At 43.8% G+C, this 20,262-nt stretch overlaps 3 protein-coding genes across 3 annotated transcripts; 1 reads left to right on the top strand and 2 right to left on the bottom strand.

Annotated features, from left to right (window-relative positions):
* Positions 1 to 1,512: 1,512 nt before the first annotated feature.
* Positions 1,513 to 2,918, top strand: rep15 (RAB15 effector protein). Its single transcript, XM_068603610.1, has 3 exons — positions 1,513 to 1,639; positions 1,855 to 2,173; positions 2,247 to 2,918. Exons 2-3 carry the CDS (start codon positions 1,898 to 1,900, stop codon positions 2,790 to 2,792), a joined length of 822 nt encoding a protein of 273 aa, XP_068459711.1. The 5' UTR covers positions 1,513 to 1,639; positions 1,855 to 1,897; the 3' UTR covers positions 2,793 to 2,918.
* A 4,439-nt stretch (positions 2,919 to 7,357) lies between these two features.
* poglut3 (protein O-glucosyltransferase 3) lies at positions 7,358 to 11,542 on the bottom strand. Its single transcript, XM_068603214.1, has 6 exons — positions 11,224 to 11,542; positions 10,831 to 11,028; positions 10,274 to 10,557; positions 9,958 to 10,162; positions 8,657 to 8,853; positions 7,358 to 8,534 (listed from the first exon to the last, which is right to left on the bottom strand). The coding sequence occupies exons 1-6, from the start codon at positions 11,447 to 11,449 to the stop codon at positions 8,094 to 8,096; spliced, it is 1,551 nt and encodes a 516-aa protein (XP_068459315.1). The 5' UTR covers positions 11,450 to 11,542; the 3' UTR covers positions 7,358 to 8,093.
* Positions 11,543 to 12,070: 528 nt separating this feature from the next.
* cyb5r2 (cytochrome b5 reductase 2) lies at positions 12,071 to 16,859 on the bottom strand. The gene is made up of 9 exons (XM_068602628.1): positions 16,799 to 16,859; positions 16,525 to 16,665; positions 15,752 to 15,824; positions 15,519 to 15,625; positions 15,156 to 15,285; positions 14,963 to 15,046; positions 13,957 to 14,042; positions 13,742 to 13,841; positions 12,071 to 12,570 (listed from the first exon to the last, which is right to left on the bottom strand). The coding sequence occupies exons 1-9, from the start codon at positions 16,811 to 16,813 to the stop codon at positions 12,398 to 12,400; spliced, it is 909 nt and encodes a 302-aa protein (XP_068458729.1). The 5' UTR covers positions 16,814 to 16,859; the 3' UTR covers positions 12,071 to 12,397.
* Positions 16,860 to 20,262: the final 3,403 nt, after the last annotated feature.

Raw genomic sequence — 20,262 nt, 5'->3', positions numbered from 1 at the left:
TATTAAAAGTTGATAGTAGAGATGCTCTGATAATGACTTGAATAGCCGGATTGGTATCAGATACCATTATTTTAATAAATTACAATTCATTACATTTACATCTATGTATTTATTTGCAACATTTTGTCTTACAAAGTTAGGGAATCATTGCAGGTCTAGCCTGATGCAGCTGACACGTAAAGCATGATCCTGTTCGCTTCCACACAGTGAAGCACATAGTGTACTAATAAACACTGCTATCTGATCCGTAGTATACCCAGTGAGGTGTGAAAAGGATTGTTTGTAGTGATGAACGCACAGAGAATTCCCACGCAGCAGCTCCAATCAGCTGTTGTGTCTTTCAGCTTAGTTTTTATTACCCATAACTCTCATAACGAGGTTCATGCTGTCATCTCTTGTCAACCCAGAGACGCAGTTAGAGGCTAACAGTAGGAGGCTAACAGTTGGAGGCTAACAGTTAGAGGCTAAGAGTTGGAGGTTAACAGTTGGAGGCTAACAGTTAGAGGCTAACAGTTGGAGGTTAGCAGTTAGAGGCTAACAGTTGGAGGTTAACAGTTGGAGGCTAACAGTTGGAGGCTAACAGTTAGAGGCTAACAGTTGGAGGCTAACAGTTAGAGGCTAACAGTTGGAGGATAACAGTTGGAGGCTAACAGTTAGAGGCTAACAGTTGGAGGTTAACAGTTGGAGGCTAACAGTTAGAGGCTAACAGTTGGAGGCTCACAGTTAGAAGCTAACAGTTGGAGGTTAACAGTTGGAGGCTAACAGTTGAAGGCTAACAGTTAGAGGCTAACAGTTGGAGGCTAACAGTTGGAGGTTAACAGTTGGAGGGTAACAGTATGCATGCGAGCAGAATGATACGATAGAGATGGCTGTTTGATTGTTTGTTGAGTCTTCTTAGAGCTAAAACAGCAAATGATTACACTACCTCATGCATGAGAAAGAGAGGAGAAATGATCCTTTATTAATCCCTTTGGGGAAATTCTTCTTTGGATTTGGCCCATAGTTGGTTAAGGAGCAGTGGGCTGCCCTCAGAGGCGCCCGGGTAGCAGCTAGTGGTTTAAGTGTCTTGCTCAAGGACACTTTGACATGTGAACTATTGGGGGACTGGAGATCAAACCAGCTACCTTGTGGTTATGCAAACACAGACACTACCTGCATTAACACACTGGTAGGATAAAGCCATTGGTCATTGGCCTATTGGTCATGCGATTAGTAAATGTCTGATGAAGTCCTTCCTAACCAGCTATGAATCTGAAGTGAATCTGCCCTCTAATGGTACATTACAAAAGAGAGCCACCCTCCAGGTCGTCGTTTGTGCTTCCTTTTGAAAAGAGACAGTGAAGTATTTTGTTTACCCATCAAACCCTTCAGGCTTACCCCAGTTAACTGGGAATATGAGTCTTTTGTTGACTTACCTAAAATGTGACAAGTTGCAGACACCACACCCGTGTTAACACAGTCAGCAGGGAAGCTGGGATAGAAATTCTTATTTTTTTCCCGCTGATAGTTCTGTACACGACAGGAGACTGAAGACTGAGCTTCACATACGGCACCACACACACCTGTGTATCTCAGCCGGGACGGGGACAGGAGCAAAAGGCAGGTTTTGTACTTGGAATTACGGAAACCTCCCATCCTGGTGAGTAGCTCTAATTTTTATAGATACCAGAACATGTCGTTCTCACTGTTTGTGTGCATTGGACAGAAAATTGCAGAAAATTGGTAACAACATGGAGAGATAATTATGTATTCACTGCAAAAATGAAAGACCGCAGCAATGGATCCATCAGCATCAATACAGATGTACCTCAAAATACTATTCTGAACTTTTACCACCACTTTTAACCTTTTCAGTGCATCAGGGAGATCGCCCTGTGATCTCCATCATCAGTCCACCATGGGCCAGACCACCAGCAAACCCTCTTCTAACCCCTTCCAGAACTCCCAATTGTTCTCCTCTTTTAAGCGCCGCACCCCCAACCCAACCAATGATCAGGACGTGGCCCCTCGACCGAGCATCTTCTCCACACTGAGGCCCCCCGTTGCCAAACCCAACAATGTCATATCTCTATTCAATGACTGTATCTCAGCCGCCTCATCCAGAACTCAAGAGTATCTCCTCTTCAAAGACCCAGAGGACAAGTTCCACCCGAGCCCCGAGGTGCTTATTCAGGTTGGTAACTCTGTACAGCAACGAAAAAAACAATTATTTTCAGTGGTCTTTAAAACATCTTGTCTTCTAACAGGTCTTCCTGATGACGTACATCTCTCAGAGCGTCAGCCTCAACATGACGGACACCTTCAACTGCACGGCCATGACGCCCGAGCAGCGCATCCTCCTGGGGGCCGACTGGGTCTGGGCCATGCTAGAGAAGCCGAGCAAGAACCCGAAGATCCAGATCGCCGTGCAGGTCTTACACCTGCAAGACAAGGAGGAAGCCGAGGAGGACGCCGTCAACCCGGAGGCCTGCAGCGAGTCCGTCCAGATCGCCCAGAAGGAGTCCAGCAACAAAACCATGTACGAGAGGCTGGTGGATTTCTGCACCTCCATCGGCAAGGACTGCTACGCCCTGTTCTTGTTCTTGGGGAAGAAAAACGACACGGGCAATATCTACGGCGTCCTCAGCAACAACTTTGAGGCTGCCATCGGGAAGTGTGACAAGATTGACAGAGCTTTTATCGAGAACTTCTTCAAAGGCTCAAGGTATCTCTATACACCTTCAGGAATGATGCAGGCCATTGTCACCAAGAAAGAGGGAGACTCTCTCACTCTTATGATTAAATTCAGCTGAACCAGAGGGATTTGAAATATGTAATGGCCAATAACTTGATTGAGTAATACAACTTTATGTGGTAGAAATAGAGGGTCTCTTTGTGTATTTCTGGAGGAACAACCTTCAGACATATACTATGTTGAGTTTGTTTAAGTCATATGGAGAAGATTATGCTAATGTTCTATCTTTCCCAAGTGCTTCTTACAAGAATATGAGTTCACCTTTTTGAACGTTTTCTGCTTTTTACTCAGAGTTCTGTTTTCTGACAAATAAAAGCTGTCAAACACGTCATGTTAGAACACATCGTTGAAAAAATGAGACCAAACATACTGCACTGACACATTCTTTAAAAAGGTTTCATCATCTATTTCTAAAATAGCAGAACACAATAGTCAAGCTTTAGTCAGTAAATGGAGAGCTTGGCAGTGTGTGAATGTGAGTTATAATCAGTTATCTTTATTTTCCTGTGATATATTGACAGTGTGCTTTCTGCTGAGAACTATACTACATAATGGAACAAGGAAAATGACACCCAAAATTGAGAATAAGTGGATTATTTTTTAGTATCAACCTCATGATGTGTTTGGCTAAGAACCATCACTAAAACCAATTTGCCTCAAACATTTCATTGCATGAAATGCATTGCATTTCATTTTTTACTTCAACTGCTGTACATCAAACACCTCAAATTAAACCCTGTTCTATCCAGACAATAAAACCTGCCATCAGTCTACAGTATTTCTTCAAAGAAAGCTGTGAATTAAAATTATTAAATGTTACTCAGAATATTGTGTCAGTGCCGAGGTCAGTCGCTTTGTTTAGCTGCATTCCAGTGAAAACATAGATGACTGTTCACAATGAACAAGCCTTGTTTACTGTGATATTTTGCATATTGAGCAGCTTGAGCTACATCATTTACTGTTTGGATTAGACAGAAATTGGTATGGAAGGATTTTTAGTTAAAACTACTCTGCTTGATGTGAAATTCTTCTTTTCTTTAATCAAAAATGTTGTCTTTTTTATGTTTCTTAAAATAAATTTGAATATAAACTATATGTAACATCTGTATACAGTGAGGGGAAAAATGAACACAAGTCTAAATATTTGTTTTCATCATTTAATAAATGTGAAATAAACCAAATGTCTCAAAAACAACAATGAATGAATCTGCAAATATTATGAATCTGTCGTATTGTCAAAATAACATATATGTTCTCAATATGTATCCGACTCATTTGTTAGTACCTCGATACTGTCATTGTGGTTTTACTAAGAATAAGCAATGAGTTTGTTGGGGTGGGGAGACGACACGTCAGCATCATGTGATCTCATTATCTGCAAGCTGCGAAGCTGAAGATTGATTTAAGGTGCAGCTCTGCACTGTGTCGTGTTGTTTTTGTCACAAAGCAGAAAGAAAGAGGAATTAATTTATTAAAATGCAATGAAAAATAAATGAAAAGGTCAGATAATGGCATAATAATAACAATGAATGTGTACATGATGCCGTCCCCACACTCGATTTTGGGTCGATACCATTTGCTACATAGATTTGGTGTCAATTTTAACCATTTTTGATTATAAAAAATGATTTAAACGATCTCTAGAAAATACCACTCCAAGACATGAGGAAAAGATTTTGGAGATTTACAGCAATTTCTGCGAAAATTCCTTTTTTTTTAGCAATTGGATTGAGAGCACTTCTGTTTTGGAAAGTGCTCAGAAACCCTTTTTATTTAAAGCCATATATCCTCTGAATGTCCAAGGTCAGTAGTTTGTAAAGTTTCACGAGGCTATGATTATGCAAAAGGTCACAACAGGTCATTTTATGCAGTGACGTTAACTTTGAAATGTCATTTCATCCGACTCAACTGCACTTAATTAGCTTAGCATGCTAACACTGAGATGGTGAACACGGAACGCTACCTGCTTAGCATCAGCATGTTCACATTGTCTAATGCCAACAAACAACAACAAAATGTGTCTGCTTGGATAAATAAACTGAGCTGAAAAAAATTGGATGAAGCCCTGTTTTCACACATATGGAAAAGGTTCTTACAAGTGAGTATCCCAATGGAAAGAGGAATGGTCGCTGACGGCAGGACCAGGTGTGTGTTCTTCATAGCTGTGGACATCTCCATGAATGGGAAGTGGTAGAGGACTTGAATTTGTATAACGCATGTCTATTCATCTATCCAGTTAAAGCGCTGTACACTATGTAGTGGGTGTAACGCATATCCCTTTTAAATCCTAAAAAGGCACTCGGGGGCCAGTTCTGCCACACACACACAGCACAGGAACCATATTAAATCAGAATTGTTCCACCTTACTTGAATCACAGCGTCTTTCATGCTTAGTAACAGGATGTCACACAAAGGGAAAAGACAACACGTTGACACGACCACTTCACAAACCGTTTGCTTCTGTCTACACACACCCTGTTCTCATCACCAGGCACTTCCATGTTAATGTGCCACCATGTGTTCAATGTAGGAACTGCATGTCCAAGTTCACCCTGTGTGTCCCTCAAAGATGAAAGAAAGCAACACAGCTAGATCATGGTTATGATTCTCTCTCTCACACACACACACACACACACACACACACACACACACACACACACACACACACACACACACACACACACACACACACACACACACACACACACACACACACACACACAGTCATGTTGAGTTATCTCTGCTTTCTTCTGTTCAAATGAAGCAGTGAAGCAGTAAAACAGCAGCTGAGAAGACTTCACTGCAGCTCTGGATGAACCATGAGCAGTAGAAGCCTAGGTGAGCAGTAGAAGCCTAGGTGAGCAGTAGAAGCCCGGGTGAGCAGTAGATGCCTAGGTGAGCAGTAGATGCCTAGGTGAGCAGTAGAAGCCCAGGTGAGCAGTAGAAGCCTAGGTGAGCAGTAGAAGCCTAGGTGAGCAGTAGAAGCCTAGGTGAGCAGTAGAAGCCTAGGTGAGCAGTAGAAGCCTAGGTGAGCAGTAGAAGCCCAGGTGAGCAGTAGAAGCCTAGGTGAGCAGTAGAAGCCTAGGTGAGCAGTAGAAGCCCAGGTGAGCAGTAGATGCCTAGGTGAGCAGTAGAAGCCTAGGTGAGCAGTAGATGCCTAGGTGAGCAGTAGAAGCCTAGGTGAGCAGTAGAAGCCTAGGTGAGCAGTAGATGCCTAGGTGAGCAGTAGAAGCTTAGGTGAGCAGTAGAAGCCTAGGTGAGCAGTAGAAGCCTAGGTGAGCAGTAGAAGCCTAGGTGAGCAGTAGAAGCCTAGGTGAGCAGTAGAAGCCCAGGTGAGCAGTAGAAGCCTGGGTGAGCAGTAGAAGCCTAGGTGAGCAGTAGAAGCCTAGGTGAGCAGTAGAAGCCCAGGTGAGCAGTAGAAGCCCAGGTGAGCAGTAGAAGCCTAGGTGAGCAGTAGAAGCCTAGGTGAGCAGTAGAAGCCTAGGTGAGCAGTAGATGCCTAGGTGAGCAGTAGAAGCCCAGGTGAGCAGTAGAAGCCTAGGTGAGCAGTAGAAGCCTAGGTGAGCAGTAGATGCCTAGGTGAGCAGTAGAAGCCTAGGTGAGCAGTAGAAGCCTAGGTGAGCAGTAGATGCCTAGGTGAGCAGTAGAAGCTTAGGTGAGCAGTAGAAGCCTAGGTGAGCAGTAGAAGCCTAGGTGAGCAGTAGAAGCCTAGGTGAGCAGTAGAAGCCTAGGTGAGCAGTAGAAGCCCAGGTGAGCAGTAGAAGCCTGGGTGAGCAGTAGAAGCCTAGGTGAGCAGTAGAAGCCTAGGTGAGCAGTAGAAGCCTAGGTGAGCAGTAGAAGCCCAGGTGAGCAGTAGATGCCTAGGTGAGCAGTAGAAGCCTAGGTGAGCAGTAGAAGCCTAGGTGAGCAGTAGATGCCCAGGTGAGCAGTATAACACCGTTGTGTTCGGCGGACAAGTAGCTAGAGCAGTGGTTGTCAAACATTTTCTGTCACGTCCCACTTTGAAAGAAGCAAAATGTTCGGGCCCCACCGCCCCGACAACATGGGAACAAAATGTTTCAACTTTTAGAGACTCCTCCATCCGTGTTTTTTTAATTAATAGATTAAATAAAATGTAAATCCCTTTCAAGTAAACCAGATTGCTCCATCTGACAAAAACTAATAACATGTGAAATCACTTTGTTAAAACAATGCAAATAAAGTTATATATGTGCAAAAAATAACTCATATTTGGCAAAAAAGATGACCAAGGAAGCCGGTTGGATCCCTGTTTTCTCCCCATAGTTTCATGTTGAAGTGTCCTTGAGCAAGGCACTGAAGCCCCAGAGCTTCACAGCAGCACAAAGCTCCTTCATCACTAAGGATGGTGACATGCAGAGAATAATCCCCCTCTGTGGGATTAATTAAGGATTCTAAGTATATAGGCCCCACCTGTTATACCTCCGCGCCCCACTAGAGGGTCGCGCCCCACAGTTTGAGAAACACTGAGCTAGCTTGATAAAAACGAAAAGTAAATCTGGAGGAGGAGATTTGGACTTTGTTGAACAGGACTGTTATGATCTTCCCAGTAAACTGTGAAAAAAACAATCTATTTACGATAAATTTATTTCAAGATACCGTTTACAAAACATCCAATATGCAAAGGCACATTTTATCCTCACTTTCTTAAACCATCAACCAGGGCTTTACAAAAAAGGTACAAAAAAAACACCACAACATACGATATTAAAAACAAAAGCAGCATTGTCATTCAGAGAGCAATTTCCTGCAGCCTGGTCTTGAAATGGCCGAGGAGTTTTTTAGTTTAAAGGGACAGTCTGCATCCTTTAGTGGCATCCAGTGGTGTGGCTGCAGATTGCAACCAGCCGAGTACCCCTCTGCTGACTCCGCCCCCTTCACAGGACTGCAGCGGAGTGGAAACATGTGGCAACGCCATAAAACGTCCTGGCTATGATCACGCTACTCAGTCAGAAGGCAACTTGTGTTGTGCGGGTTCAGAGTGAGTCTGAACTACGGTGGCCATCAGGTAAAAAATAAAAAACGTGAAAAGCTCTGGAGACAGCCAGAGTTTAGTTTGTCCGTTGGGGGCTACTGTAGAAACATGGCAGATCTACGGCATGTAGGTATGAAGAACTAAACATCTCTTGAACCCTACACAACGGCCCTTTAACTAATTCCTCAAATGTCCCGGTGCTATCCAAACTAAAAAAGGCACAAATTAGAATTACAATATCAATTGTAAACCGTTAAATTCACATTTTCTTGTGGCGATCAGGAACATTCAGTTACCCTCTCTCTACATACGTCAGGAAGGTTTTTCGAAAGAACAAACGACAATAATTAGAGACTGCCGATTGCATCATAGTTCATCCTTCATATTGGGTTCTTCTTCGTGGATTTTACGGCCACACCTGCACGCGGCGGAGTGGTCGTCGGGCTGAGGCACCAGCTCCATGTCTGCGAGCAGCGTAGGCCGTCCCGTCTGCCGCTCAGAGTACATGCGCATCACTGTGTAGTAGTAACAGTACAGTCTGCTGGGCTGCAGCAGCTCGCGGACCGCCGCCTGACCCGCTTTAGCGATCTCTTGTGCTTCGGCGTCGTTCTCTTTGGCCCATTTGATTTTGTCCAGAAGGTCCGACAGGTTTCTCTGGACGGAAACGTAGTGAGTGCCCGCTTTAAGATGGCCGTAGAAATATTCATAATACTGCGAGTCCTGCTTCAGAACCAGGCTGTTCCCCAACATCAAGTAAGGAAACCGATACGCTGCCACTGTTCCATCCACGTTCACCTGGTACTTGTACTGAAAGAGTGAAAACATTTCAAATATTAAGGGATTCTTAAAATAAGTGAATTTCTGCTTTCAGTTACATGAGAAAAGTGAATTTGAATAAAACTTGCATTCACGTGTTCACGTTTCCTTACCTTGAAAAAGTCAAAGAATCCAACCAGCGGTTCTTTGCCCACATGTTTCTCGCGGTCTCTGAAGAAGAACCATCCTGTGATGCCTGCGTCCAGCAGCTCGGGGCTCTTCTTGGACAGAGACACCAGGTGGAGGCGCTCCTCTCGACTGTCCCGGCCGCGGAAAAACGCCTTGTCTGTTTTGTTCATCCACGGAGGCCCTGCAGGAAGTGGTCCACATGTTACTCAGAAAGAAACTGTGGCGACGTGTGGTCCAGAGAAGGTCATCATCAACTAGATACACGACGGGGAGTATTACATTGAGCAGTGTGCAGTTCAATATAGCAATAAAATACCTTGTATGTACTTCCATATGTTTCGTCAGGGCTGAACTTCTGCTACGACACATAACGGGTAACTTCAGAGTTTTTTTTTAATGGTTCAGCCCATTTTACACATGTTTCCGTGCATAGGTGACCTCAGTACTGAGGGAGAGCGTTGCAGCCGGCCAACAGGAGATGGGCTGAAACATAATCCTTTATTTAACGTGCGTCCTCTAAAAGGTGCTCGTTGTTGGCACTGACAGCTGCGATTGGTTTATTTCTCCAGAATGTTGCTCTCCTTCCTGTCTTTTTGTTATTACGTCCCATGAATCAATTACAGACCTATTGATCACACATAGCAAAAAACACGGCACATCCTGACCTAACAAGAGAATAAAAGTTGCTTCTGATGTTTTGAGAGGCGTTCAAGGTCCAGGAAGAAGGTTAGGGCATTTCAAGACGCAGCAGATCTAATACAGGTCACAACATGTGGTACTTGACTCGTTTTAAAGCAAACAAAACAAACAAACAGAACATTTTTGTTTCAATGGAGTGCAGCACTTCAAATTACGAATCAAATCATCTTTTTTACTAACCACGGAATGCAGATTGTACAGTTTCCGATTTTTAAATGTATGTTTTAGTAAATAAAACATTCTAAATATTAATAATTTTCTGAAATACGTTTTTCATGGTTTGAGAAATGGTTGAATATTATGAATCATGCACTCCTTGGTGTATCTAAAGGTGTGTGTGTGTATGTGTGTGTGTGCGCATGTGTATGCATGCATGTGTGTGTGTGTGTATGTGTGTGTGTGTGTGTGTATGTTTTAGAAAATAAAACGTTCTAAATATTAATAATTTTCTGAAATACGTTTTTCTTGGTTTGAGAAATAGTTGAATATTCTGAATCATGCACTCCTTGGTGTATCTAAAGGTGTGTGTATGCAAGTGTGTGTATGTGTGTGAGTTTAAGCGTAAGCTTGTGTGTGTGTGTGTTACCTGTGTTTCCCTGGACGGACAGCAGGTCATTGGTGACACCTCTCATGGTCTCCAGAGTGGAGTGTGTGACCTCATAGGTGGGGAGCACAATGTCCCGTGTGTCTACAGAGCCGCACCACGACAAGACCGGGACGGCATCCGCCCTCCTGGTCTCTAACGGCCAGTCGCCAACATTGATGTAAAACTCCACATCAGGCACCCTCACCTTCAGTAAAGATCCCAGGAGACTGAAATCAGCAACCAAGTGATGCCACGTAGCATTAACATATTCCACGTAGAAAATGTGCCAAGGATCCTTGACATCTTACACGCTTACCTTCCTGGCCAGAGAGAGCAGCATTTCATCAGAGAACATCTTGAAGTCGGTATATTTCCCCAGCGTGCGGCGGTACAACTGGTTGTTGATGATGGCGTAGTGAATGAGGCCTCCTCTGTTGGCGAATCGGTGAGGCACTTCCTGTCTGAGGCGCTGCAGGTCGATCGTTGGAAAAGCTTTAAAGTCTGCCACGACCTGCGGTTCCTCGGCGGGACACTCCATGGTGCTCTGCCACAGCGAGGCCCTGGGCTCTGGACAGTCGCAGTATTCATGATAGATGGGACCTGAGTGGTAGACAGGACACTGGTGAGGCCATGAGGTGGCACTTCTTCTTCCTCCTGTCCTGCTTCACATTTGACTTTGCACATATGAACATATACAGGTGTTACACTCGTGTTATGAGACAAGGAATGAATGCAATGAGGCTGTACTTTAAGGATACACTGCGTGGGGTTCTTTAGCCCTTCAGGGTGTCTGGAGGAGAGATGCTGAGTGCCATCAGACAACATCAATACCAAGAATACTCTGGTCCTGTCCATCTTTGACACAACACGAACCTGGGATGGTGTAGGGCGACTCGGCCACCGCAGCTTCCTGGTGGAGGACCTCCACCTTGAGGCCGTTCAGCACTGTGCCGTAGAGCCGGTACCGCACCACGAAGGACCCGTCCCCTCGGTCCAGAGGAGGGGGCACGTGGATACGGAAGTGCTCCTGCCTGTCCAGCGGACTTATCTTCACTTGAAAAGTGTCTTTACCTGAAGCAACACATGTACAGAACATGTCAGTGACCCGTATGAAGCCTTGCAACACTGTGCGTGGAGTGAGGGTCACTGCAGAGCCCCGTGAATCGGGTCTCAGTACATCAGTGGATCGCGTCACAACAAAAAGGTTCACACATTGTTAGTTTAAGGGCAGAAATACGCGGACGTCGCCGTGATCCAGCGGGTTACCTGGGGACAAAGTCAGGTTTTCTCCGGTTGGACTGACCGCCTGAATAAAGAAGTAGCGGACCGGGAGAACCGCGTCGGGCTTCAGCCCCGGACCCCAGAGGAGACATCTCTCGGACCCGATCCCTTCGCGGGCAGATACCGGCCTCGTTGTGCCGACTACGACCAGCACGACGGTCAACTTAACAATTAAAGCCCCCCGGAAGTATCCGCTCCGCTCACACGCCATGTTCCTTCAACTGTGAACAGTTCACGGCGAAATGTAGTCAAATGTGAACTGTAAAGTTTTGATAAAATATCCTACGCCGACATGTTGGTGAAGAGAGACACGCCCATTTCCGGGATGCCTTCACGGGATGTTGGAAATGTTACTTGCCCGACTTTCGAATAATAAGTTTCTATGACAATTCCGTTAGAATACTCATCATTTTAGTGAGTGTATTATCAAGTTAGTATATTTTTATTATTAGTATGAATCATGCATCGCATATACATTTTTAATCCTGGATTATTGTGTTTGTTTGGATGTAACTGCGTTATTTGTGCAATTTTTGGATGTCATTATTGTTAATCACTCACTGCAGAGGAAAGCGCCAGTTTAAAAAGTGTGAGGTAATGGTTTCATAAAATATTTTTAGATTAATAATTTACCACAAATCACACATTATGTCAATGTAAAAGTAAAGCGTCCACGTCTGCTCATATGCGTTACATCAAGCCACATCTGTTGGCTACATCTGTACACATTTGCACAAAATGTCTTTGTACTTTATTGTCAATTCAGCAGATTCATGTACAGTTCTGAAAACAGATCCTGTGTATTGTACATATTTAAATCATATGTGTTATGTTTTGCATAAAGTATTCAAATCAACACTGTTGTTTTACATCTGTTTTACAACAGTTTTGGCCTTAAGAGATTTATTCATAAAAGTCACTTGATTGTACAAAAGACAATGACAGTTTGATGAAGTGCTGTATAAAAGTGTCATAGTGATGTTACGGGGGGATTTTGATGGCGGTATTTGTATCCATTTTATTGCACAGGTTGGACTAGTTTCATCACAATCACAAGTTAGATGATAACAATGTACCATTGACAATGTTCACACAGCACTTTTTGGTAAATGATCGGATCATAACTGGGAATGAAACGGCTTTGTAGTCAACCAGAACGCTAGTATGCAAAAATGTTTTCTGTTCTGTGTCCCAGCTTGTCCAGATTTGGCACACATGCCTTCTGGATCATTAGTGGAGGGCCGCACAGGACAACGAGGACATCAGCAGAGGGAGCAGGGAGGTGGTCCTTGATCATGTCATCGGTCACAAACCCTGAACTGTAGCTCCAAGCTTGAGGAAGAGACAAGAGAGAGAAAGCTTCAACATCAGAGAAACTCACAGCTGTTTATTACAGTCAGAATGAAAACATCCTGCTTCTGTGCAGGCATAATGTGTCTTATAATATGATTTATTCACCAGAGAAGCCTAGCTTTCACTTCATCTCTCAATACTAAATATAAAACACTGTTGCTGTGTCTTTCTTGCCACTGTGCCCCAGCAGAGGGATGCTTAAAGGTGAAGGGTGAGCAGAGCCAAAAAGCAGATCTCTTCTTCTCAGATTCATGAGTCATTCAAAGAAAGTAGGATATTCAAAATTAAATGATCTGCTTAGTCTTTTTTTCCTCCAGGGGAAGATAACGATCCCATGTTTGTTCAACCTGCATTTCATGCACAGATAGTCATCTCTCCCTCCAAGGCAAACAAATAATGACTAACAAACCGCAAGTCATGGAGAGTGAAGGACCGATATGTTTCTACACAAGTCATGAAAGACGAGACAGAAGGCAAGTTATCTAACGTCTGCTTACAACAGACGTTATATCAAACTTTATGTTCATTCATTTCTGCTGGTTTATGGATTATGCAACGGGAGACATGAGGGTTTCTCTAAGCTACTGTAACACCTTGTTGGAATTATGTTCCTCCTCCGCTGGCAGAGATTTTCCTCCAGCTGAAAACTCTTTGTTTGGTTTCCCACTCCGACTATTCAGCAGTGAAACACGGAGCCGGGCTTTGAGACTGATTATTCACATTCATATAGCCTGGCACTGCACTAATACTCACATGAACTATATATCCTTTATGGTAATATGATGGGATTAGTTATGGAAATGTTTCCACCAGAGCCCACCGTATGGGCAGTAAGCACTGTTTAAAGTGTTTCTCCCTATGAATATGATATTTATATTTAGAGTCATGTTTGGTGAGTGTAATATTGACTCTCCAACTCTCCAAAGTGTACACTATGGTTACTTTGAGCTGATCACCTCCATCGCTGCAGAGGAGAGCTGCACCCCACTGAGTGGACCTCTCTAGTTTTATAAATGAGGTAATATTCAGAATATTTTGAAAGAATGAAAGAACAGCAGCAGTCTGGGATGCTAAAATGCTACAGGGTGCTCCTTTAAAACACAGGGTAGCTGTATTATAGTATGTAATAGTTGAAGAAACGCTGCTTTACCTTGTGGAGGTTTGTCCAGAGTGAACCAGAGCTGCACTTTCTCAGGGTGCTTCTTCTTCACCTCCTCCAGCTCCTCCCTCAGGAGGATATCTTTCTCAGTCTGACAGGGAGTAAGTGGAAGAGATTTAATTCCTCCAGAGTCTGTTTTACTCAGAGATATGGAAATTTCTTTTAATAATGACACACAAGGAAAGATGTCAGGACACGGAGCTGACCTGGTTGGCAAATATGAGGGAGCACTTGGTGTTGTCAGTGGGGTCAGCTGTGATACTGCGGATTAACTGCAGCATAGGAGTGATGCCTGAAGGGAAAAATACAGTACAATTATGGTTAGGTTTTCTAATTGTTCAATGAAATGATGATGTCAACATCAAAGACAATGTCTTCAAATGTTCCTGAGAGTAAAACAGCTGCACATGCAGCTACAACACATTTGTGGAATTATCCTTTTCACACTTTTCATCCCTACAAGAACACACACACACACACGCACGCACGCACACACACACACACACACACACACACACACACTTATACAGCTGCTGCTGTATGATGCAGCATATTAATATCAGTGAATCACTTCCTTCCCCCTCAAAACGTATTTCCTTCTGCAGAAATTCACATCTGCTGAGCCTCTGTGAGGTTATTTGAGATCAACTTTAACGCAAGCCATGCTTACTTTCACACACACACACACACACACACACACACACACACACACACACACACACACACACACACAAACACTTACATGCATACACTCACACTCACACACACACTCACACATGCACACACACACACTCACACACACAAACACTTACACGTACATGCATACACTCACACTCACACACACACTCACACATGCACACACACACACTCACACACACAAGCTCACACACACACTCACACACAAACACTTACACATACACACTCACACACACGCACACACGCTCACACATGCACACATATGCTTACACAGGCTCGATATAATTACATAATTCTTCTTTCTTTTCTTTCTTTATTTTGTTGTCTATCCTATGCAATTTTTTATTTTATGTTTGTAATTTTGTAGGATTTTAATATATTAATTTAATATATATAGGTGGAGGCTTCAAACAAGCGCAGTTGGCTTTTCGTCTCTTCCTGCACGGCGATACTCATTCATCTTTGTTATGATTTTTATTGTTTGAATTCTGAAAATATAATAAAAAATTAAAAAACCTGTTCCGCCGGCGACCATCCCAACATGCCGGAACTTCCGAACTTTGGGCTCTGACTTCTTGTCTGGTCGGATGGAGAAGTGACCTGAGGAAACACTGGGCGTTAGAGCCGGCTGGGCCGCCTCATGTTGTACCACAGTGACACCTGCTGGTGGGAGTCAGTGAAGGCCCTACACACGTGCACGCCATCGTACCATGGCCTTTGTACACAAGCAGCCCGTTGGGTCCTCTGAAGTCAATGACGTCTCCGAGGGCCATGTTGTCAAGGTACTGAGACATCTTCCCTCCCTCTGGGAAGGAGGGGTGGCAGCCCTTGTAGTACACCTGGAGTTACAGAGGACACGAGCGTTTCGCTCATCATTGGCTCTCACCTCTTAGCATTGTTAGCGTTCTGGTAGTAGTGAAGATAAAATGATATGCAGCCATCCACCTAAACCTGTTTGAGTTGATTCTCTTGTAAACATTACATTATATGAATATTACTTTGACATTTTCACATATTGCTAACAAGCCATAATATATTTAGAGGGATATTTAATATGAGTAATGTTAACTACCTTGACCACCAGGTCCACATACCCCTGGTCCTCATCACTGGATACTGGAGTGTAGGCTCTGACCACCAGACTGCCGTTCACCTTGGCTGACAGGTACAGGTGCTGACCTGAGCAGGAGACAGAGGGGTGTGAGGGGAGGGAGGGGGAGAGTGGAAAATAAGGACATTTCACTGGAGCTTTAGCAACCATTTTGACTTGTCTGAGGAGAGGAGAGAAGAGGTCTGTTTCAGTACCTACTGGCAGTCCAAGGATATGGGTTGAAGATGGAAGGCCGAACCGAAATTTCTTTGTGTCATGGCTAATTTCCTGCACAAGGACACACACACAGTTTATAAATAGTACAATGTCATCACAGCTTGTAAATGTCCTGAGAGACCTGGTGGTCTTTACACCGTACATTTCACCGATATATGTACCCAACCGACTGTTAAGGTACTTTGAAGCTACAGATACATATGAAAGAGTACGATTAAACAGTAAGTATCAGGCAGAAAACATGCTGACTACATCAAACGGTAAATGGACCTGTACTTGTGGAGATTAAAATAATATATTTTTATCATTACTATGAATATTCAGCATGATCTGAACAAGATTTGCCAACAAGGCCCAAACAGCAACCGACAGAGTTGTAAGACTCCTCTTTGGAAAGATAATGACCTGAAGAACCGGTCGTCTGGTTCAAAAATGGAAAAGTTATATAAGCTCATTTCCGAAATCAAAAAAATGCTAAAAAAGTCATAATTATGAAAAAAAAAAGTCGAAGGGGGAGGAAAAAATATACATTTTAAATAATCCATTTCACTCTGCATGGCCAGAGGTCAATGTGTTGAACCAACACTGTACACTAGATATTCACCAGATGTCTTATTATTGCTTTATGACGGATTGTACAACATCAGAAGGTCTGAGGAAATGATTAACAATGTTCAAACTGGTTTAAGCTGACTCTTAAGTTGCTGAAGAACAGATTTGAATGTGAGCTGATTCTTTGTCTACAGTCTACCTGTTTGTCCACCAGGGGTAAGGGGTATTTGACCAGAGGGTCCTGCAGAGTGACAGGCAGCTTCTTCTTCTTGTCTCCTCCCAGGAGGAAGTACAGCACGCTCACGACCACCACACCAACAGCAAGCACCACCGGGATCATCTGCAAGACCAAAGTACACACCGACACCACGAGACGGGCCTCAACACAAGCAACTATCAGAGTTATGGTTCTGTACATAAGCAATAGTTTCCCCGAAAAGATAAAGATTAAAGAGGTGGAAGTTCCTTCTCACCAAGCTGTGATCCATAGTTTGAAGTCCTTCTCCTCACACAGCCTGAGGAACAGAGTCCACATTGACCCAAGCTCCTCTCTGTCTGTCTCTCACACACAGGGCGCTGAAGGGGGCGTGGCCTGCTCCTGGGTGAGAGGTGACAGAAGGTCCAAAGCACCAATAGGAGGACAGCTCTCACCAGCGTGGTGGCGAGGAGTTGAGCCTCGACATCACACCACTGAGAGGAGGAGAGGTACACATTGCATAACAAACACAGGAATATACAGGTACAAATCAGAGTGTGTTCATTTATAAAGCTAATAATTATGTTTTTATGAACACAGAACATGCTGTACATCTTTGGAAGGTTGCAGACGTTACTGAACAATGTTTGAGGGTAAAAAGTTATAAAACAAGCTAAACAAACTCATTTCTCCTATGAAGATTTATTTTGTACTCTTACTTTGTTCTCATGAATCGTCTGTTTGAACACTGCTTTTGGTTGAGTTTGCAAATACGAGCATATATATATAAAACCCGTCTTTGATGGAGTAAAAGGACACGCAGATGGCGATAAATCATTCAAAAGTTGGTGAAAATGAATGTTTCAGTCTAGAACACCCTGAGAGACAAAAATACTAATTTGTATGAAGCCAATTTTGGGTGAATTCAATGTGGCCAAAAACCACCATCTGAGTCCATTGGACCACTGTAACGCCGTGCAGCGCAATTACAAACGAAGATGAATTGACAATGAAATTGTCCTTCAGTGGTCCTTTAATATCAGTCGGTGACAGATTCAAAACCTGCTTTGGCATTACGGAAAACAAACGAAGGTCTGAGATCATTCTGGTGTTAAATCCAGAGGAGTCTTGCATGCTTTGTGAGCACGGCCACGGGGCTCTATTCCTCCACCTCTTAGTCATCTACAATCAGCTCACTGTCATCCTCCTGTGAGCTTCATCCATCACCGCACCACACACACACTCTATCATACACTTAAACACTGTTGTCTTGAGACCTGCTTCTGATTGGCTAACTTACTGTTAGCAGTAAAACACACTCACTCAGGAAGATGTGGAGGTATAGCAGAGTCAGCTGAATACTCACTGTCGCTGATTTGTTTATGTCTTCTCTCTCTGGCCTCATAGCATTCTTTTCAGATTCAAAAACATTGTAATATCAGCAGAAATCAGAGGTTTATTTGTGTTGTGTGGCGGCGGTGTTCCTCCTCCTGCGCGCTCCTACAGCTCCATGATGCTTCACTTCCTCTCCGGCAGCAGCATCACACATGGGCCTTCAGCGCGACACTGACATTCATCATGCATGCAGGTATGTCCACGGCGTGTGAGCTAGTGAATCAGTCTGTGCGTTGACTTACGGGCAGTAAATCCAGACTCCTGTGAGCAAGGCACTGAACAGTCGGCTGCTGTGGAGTCGTCGTGCTCCCAATGGCGAGCATGCACTGGTTCCTCCCCACATGCACACACCTGCTTGTGTACCTTGTCTTTTTGTCGGTCCACCTGTTGTGTCACTGGCATGCAGAATGGCAGTGCGACGTGTAACATCAGGGTTACCGCCGAGGCAGGAGAAGAAGAACGACTCAGTTTCACCAACAGTGGGAAGGTGAGATGGGTCGATGCTTTTGTTTTAATATGGATCACATTGTGGCTCTTTTCTCTCCGTCATCTTTATCTCAGTATTCCCTGAGAAATATGTCCAACCAGCTAAATACTGAGGTGCAGGCTGTTCACACATTGATACAGAAGTATACAATAATAACCTCACACGGTCACTAACACATTGCAGAGCGGTCAGTCCACTTTTATTTTCAACCACTCAAAAGAGAATTAGTGGTGGGATGTCTCACATGTTCAAAGTAAGAAATGGTCTAAACTTGACCTTCTGACCCCTCATAGCCTCCACTTTCACTGTCGGGTCAAATTGACAGTTGTTTTAGGATGTAGAAGAAAATACCTCAATACATTTAGAGCTGTCCACTCTGCTATTAATATTTCATCTTAAATTCCTCATTTGTACTCTAGTTATGTGCTAATGACCATTTACCTTGCACATTTCATTCGCTGTAAACTCAAAGAGCCTTACATTTAAGGACAAAATATAAGAATATAGACATAAACATAAGAGCATGCATGCACACACACACTAAAAGACGACTGAATATTGGACTTATATTTGCCAGAAACACAAGTTTGCTTCTCCTCATGAGGTCAATATGTCGATGTTGTGTTTACAGCTTGTTCACACATCGGATCAGGAACATCTTCCTCTGAGAAGATTTACAGAACGTCGGCCTGAGCAGAGGAAGTGTGTCGTTATCAGAGCGTCTCTCTTTGTACATAGCCGGTCGGCATGTGAACAAAGTGCGTAACCTGACGTCCACTTGCCCAAAGGTGCCGGTAACGGCCCCCCGTCGGACTGCGCCTTCAATTCATTTGTCTTTTAGGTCGCCCATCCTCCATCTTATAGTCGCAAAATGGACCGCTCTGTGAAACAGTATTAACAGCCCCCTCATTAACAAATACAGTGTTGCTCAGAGAGCATACGGTGGTTTTCTGCCAGTGGGCTGCAACTCTGAGCCCTGTAAGCCCCTGGATCCTGTTTATGAAGCCCAGGGGCCCCACTGGGCATCGCGGCTGGTTGAGACTCGGTGCATTGGTACGGTTGCTGGGCCACAGTTGCCATGCAGCAGTTGCCAGGTGTTGCAGAGAGCAGAACATACCGAGCGCTCTAATCACCATCGAGCGGCCCTCGTATGGAGCGCAGTCACCGTTTTCTGTTTCTGTCCAAGAGGAAATAAGATTCAGATTATTGGTGCCGCACATGGGAGTCAGATCAGAGCATCAGAGGATTATGAATTCTCTACGTAAAGCTGGAAGCTCAGTGTGGCGCTATTATTGTTTTGTGTTTTATTCAGTCAATAAATATAATACAATACTATATTATATACAAAAACACACTGAAAAGGTGTAGGTAGAAGCAAAAAAGGCTTATACAGTATATTCCTATCAAATTATTATCAATTAAATCAGATGATTTATTTGAAATAAAGACAATACACACACACACACACGTTCAAGTTATTTGCATTGAAAGGATGCCAGAAAGCAAACTGTTTGATAGAAACAGGTGGCTTTAATGTCTAATATTCTCACAGACAGCAGCTGCTGGTATTAAAATTGAATGTTTTAGAAGTCCTCGTGGCTGTGGATGAGAGCGAACGTCCACTAGTCAGAACGTCGTCAGTTCCATCCCCATACATACACTTTGACGTGTCCTTAGGTAAGATAATGAACCGCAATGTGACCGTTGAACAGGTCGACCCCTCGTATGGCAGCTCGCGTGTGACGATGGTGACGCGTCGAGAGGTCACCGAGACTAGAACAGCGCCGCAGGAGCGCCGCCCATTCACCCTACAAACATTAAATATATCATGTACGCTCCAATAGAGCTGAGGTTGTATT

The sequence above is a fragment of the Clinocottus analis genome, unplaced genomic scaffold (assembly GCF_023055335.1).
Source record: "Clinocottus analis isolate CAN_PGR_092001 unplaced genomic scaffold, fCliAna1.0.p SCAF_6, whole genome shotgun sequence".
In the NCBI taxonomy this organism is placed as follows: Eukaryota; Metazoa; Chordata; class Actinopteri; order Perciformes; family Cottidae; genus Clinocottus; species Clinocottus analis.
This window is presented reverse-complemented; position numbering and strand designations above follow the sequence as displayed.

Excerpts from the sequence above, each read along its gene's own strand:
- rep15 (XM_068603610.1), top strand. The coding sequence starts at position 1,898 with ATGGGCCAGACCACCAGCAAACCCTCTTCTAACCCCTTCCAGAACTCC. Across the intron at positions 2,174-2,246 it reads GCCCCGAGGTGCTTATTCAG|GTCTTCCTGATGACGTACAT; the intron begins GTTGGTAACTCT and ends GTCTTCTAACAG.
- cyb5r2 (XM_068602628.1), bottom strand. Across the intron at positions 15,286-15,518 it reads ATGTGGACCTGGTGGTCAAG|GTGTACTACAAGGGCTGCCA; the intron begins GTAGTTAACATT and ends CTGTAACTCCAG. Across the intron at positions 12,571-13,741 it reads TCTGGACAAACCTCCACAAG|CTTGGAGCTACAGTTCAGGG; the intron begins GTAAAGCAGCGT and ends CTCTTCCTCAAG.
- poglut3 (XM_068603214.1), bottom strand. The coding sequence starts at position 11,449 with ATGGCGTGTGAGCGGAGCGGATACTTCCGGGGGGCTTTAATTGTTAAG. Across the intron at positions 10,558-10,830 it reads GTCGCCCTACACCATCCCAG|GTCCCATCTATCATGAATAC; the intron begins GTTCGTGTTGTG and ends TCTACCACTCAG. Across the intron at positions 10,163-10,273 it reads TGCTCTCTCTGGCCAGGAAG|GTGAGGGTGCCTGATGTGGA; the intron begins GTAAGCGTGTAA and ends TCTTTACTGAAG.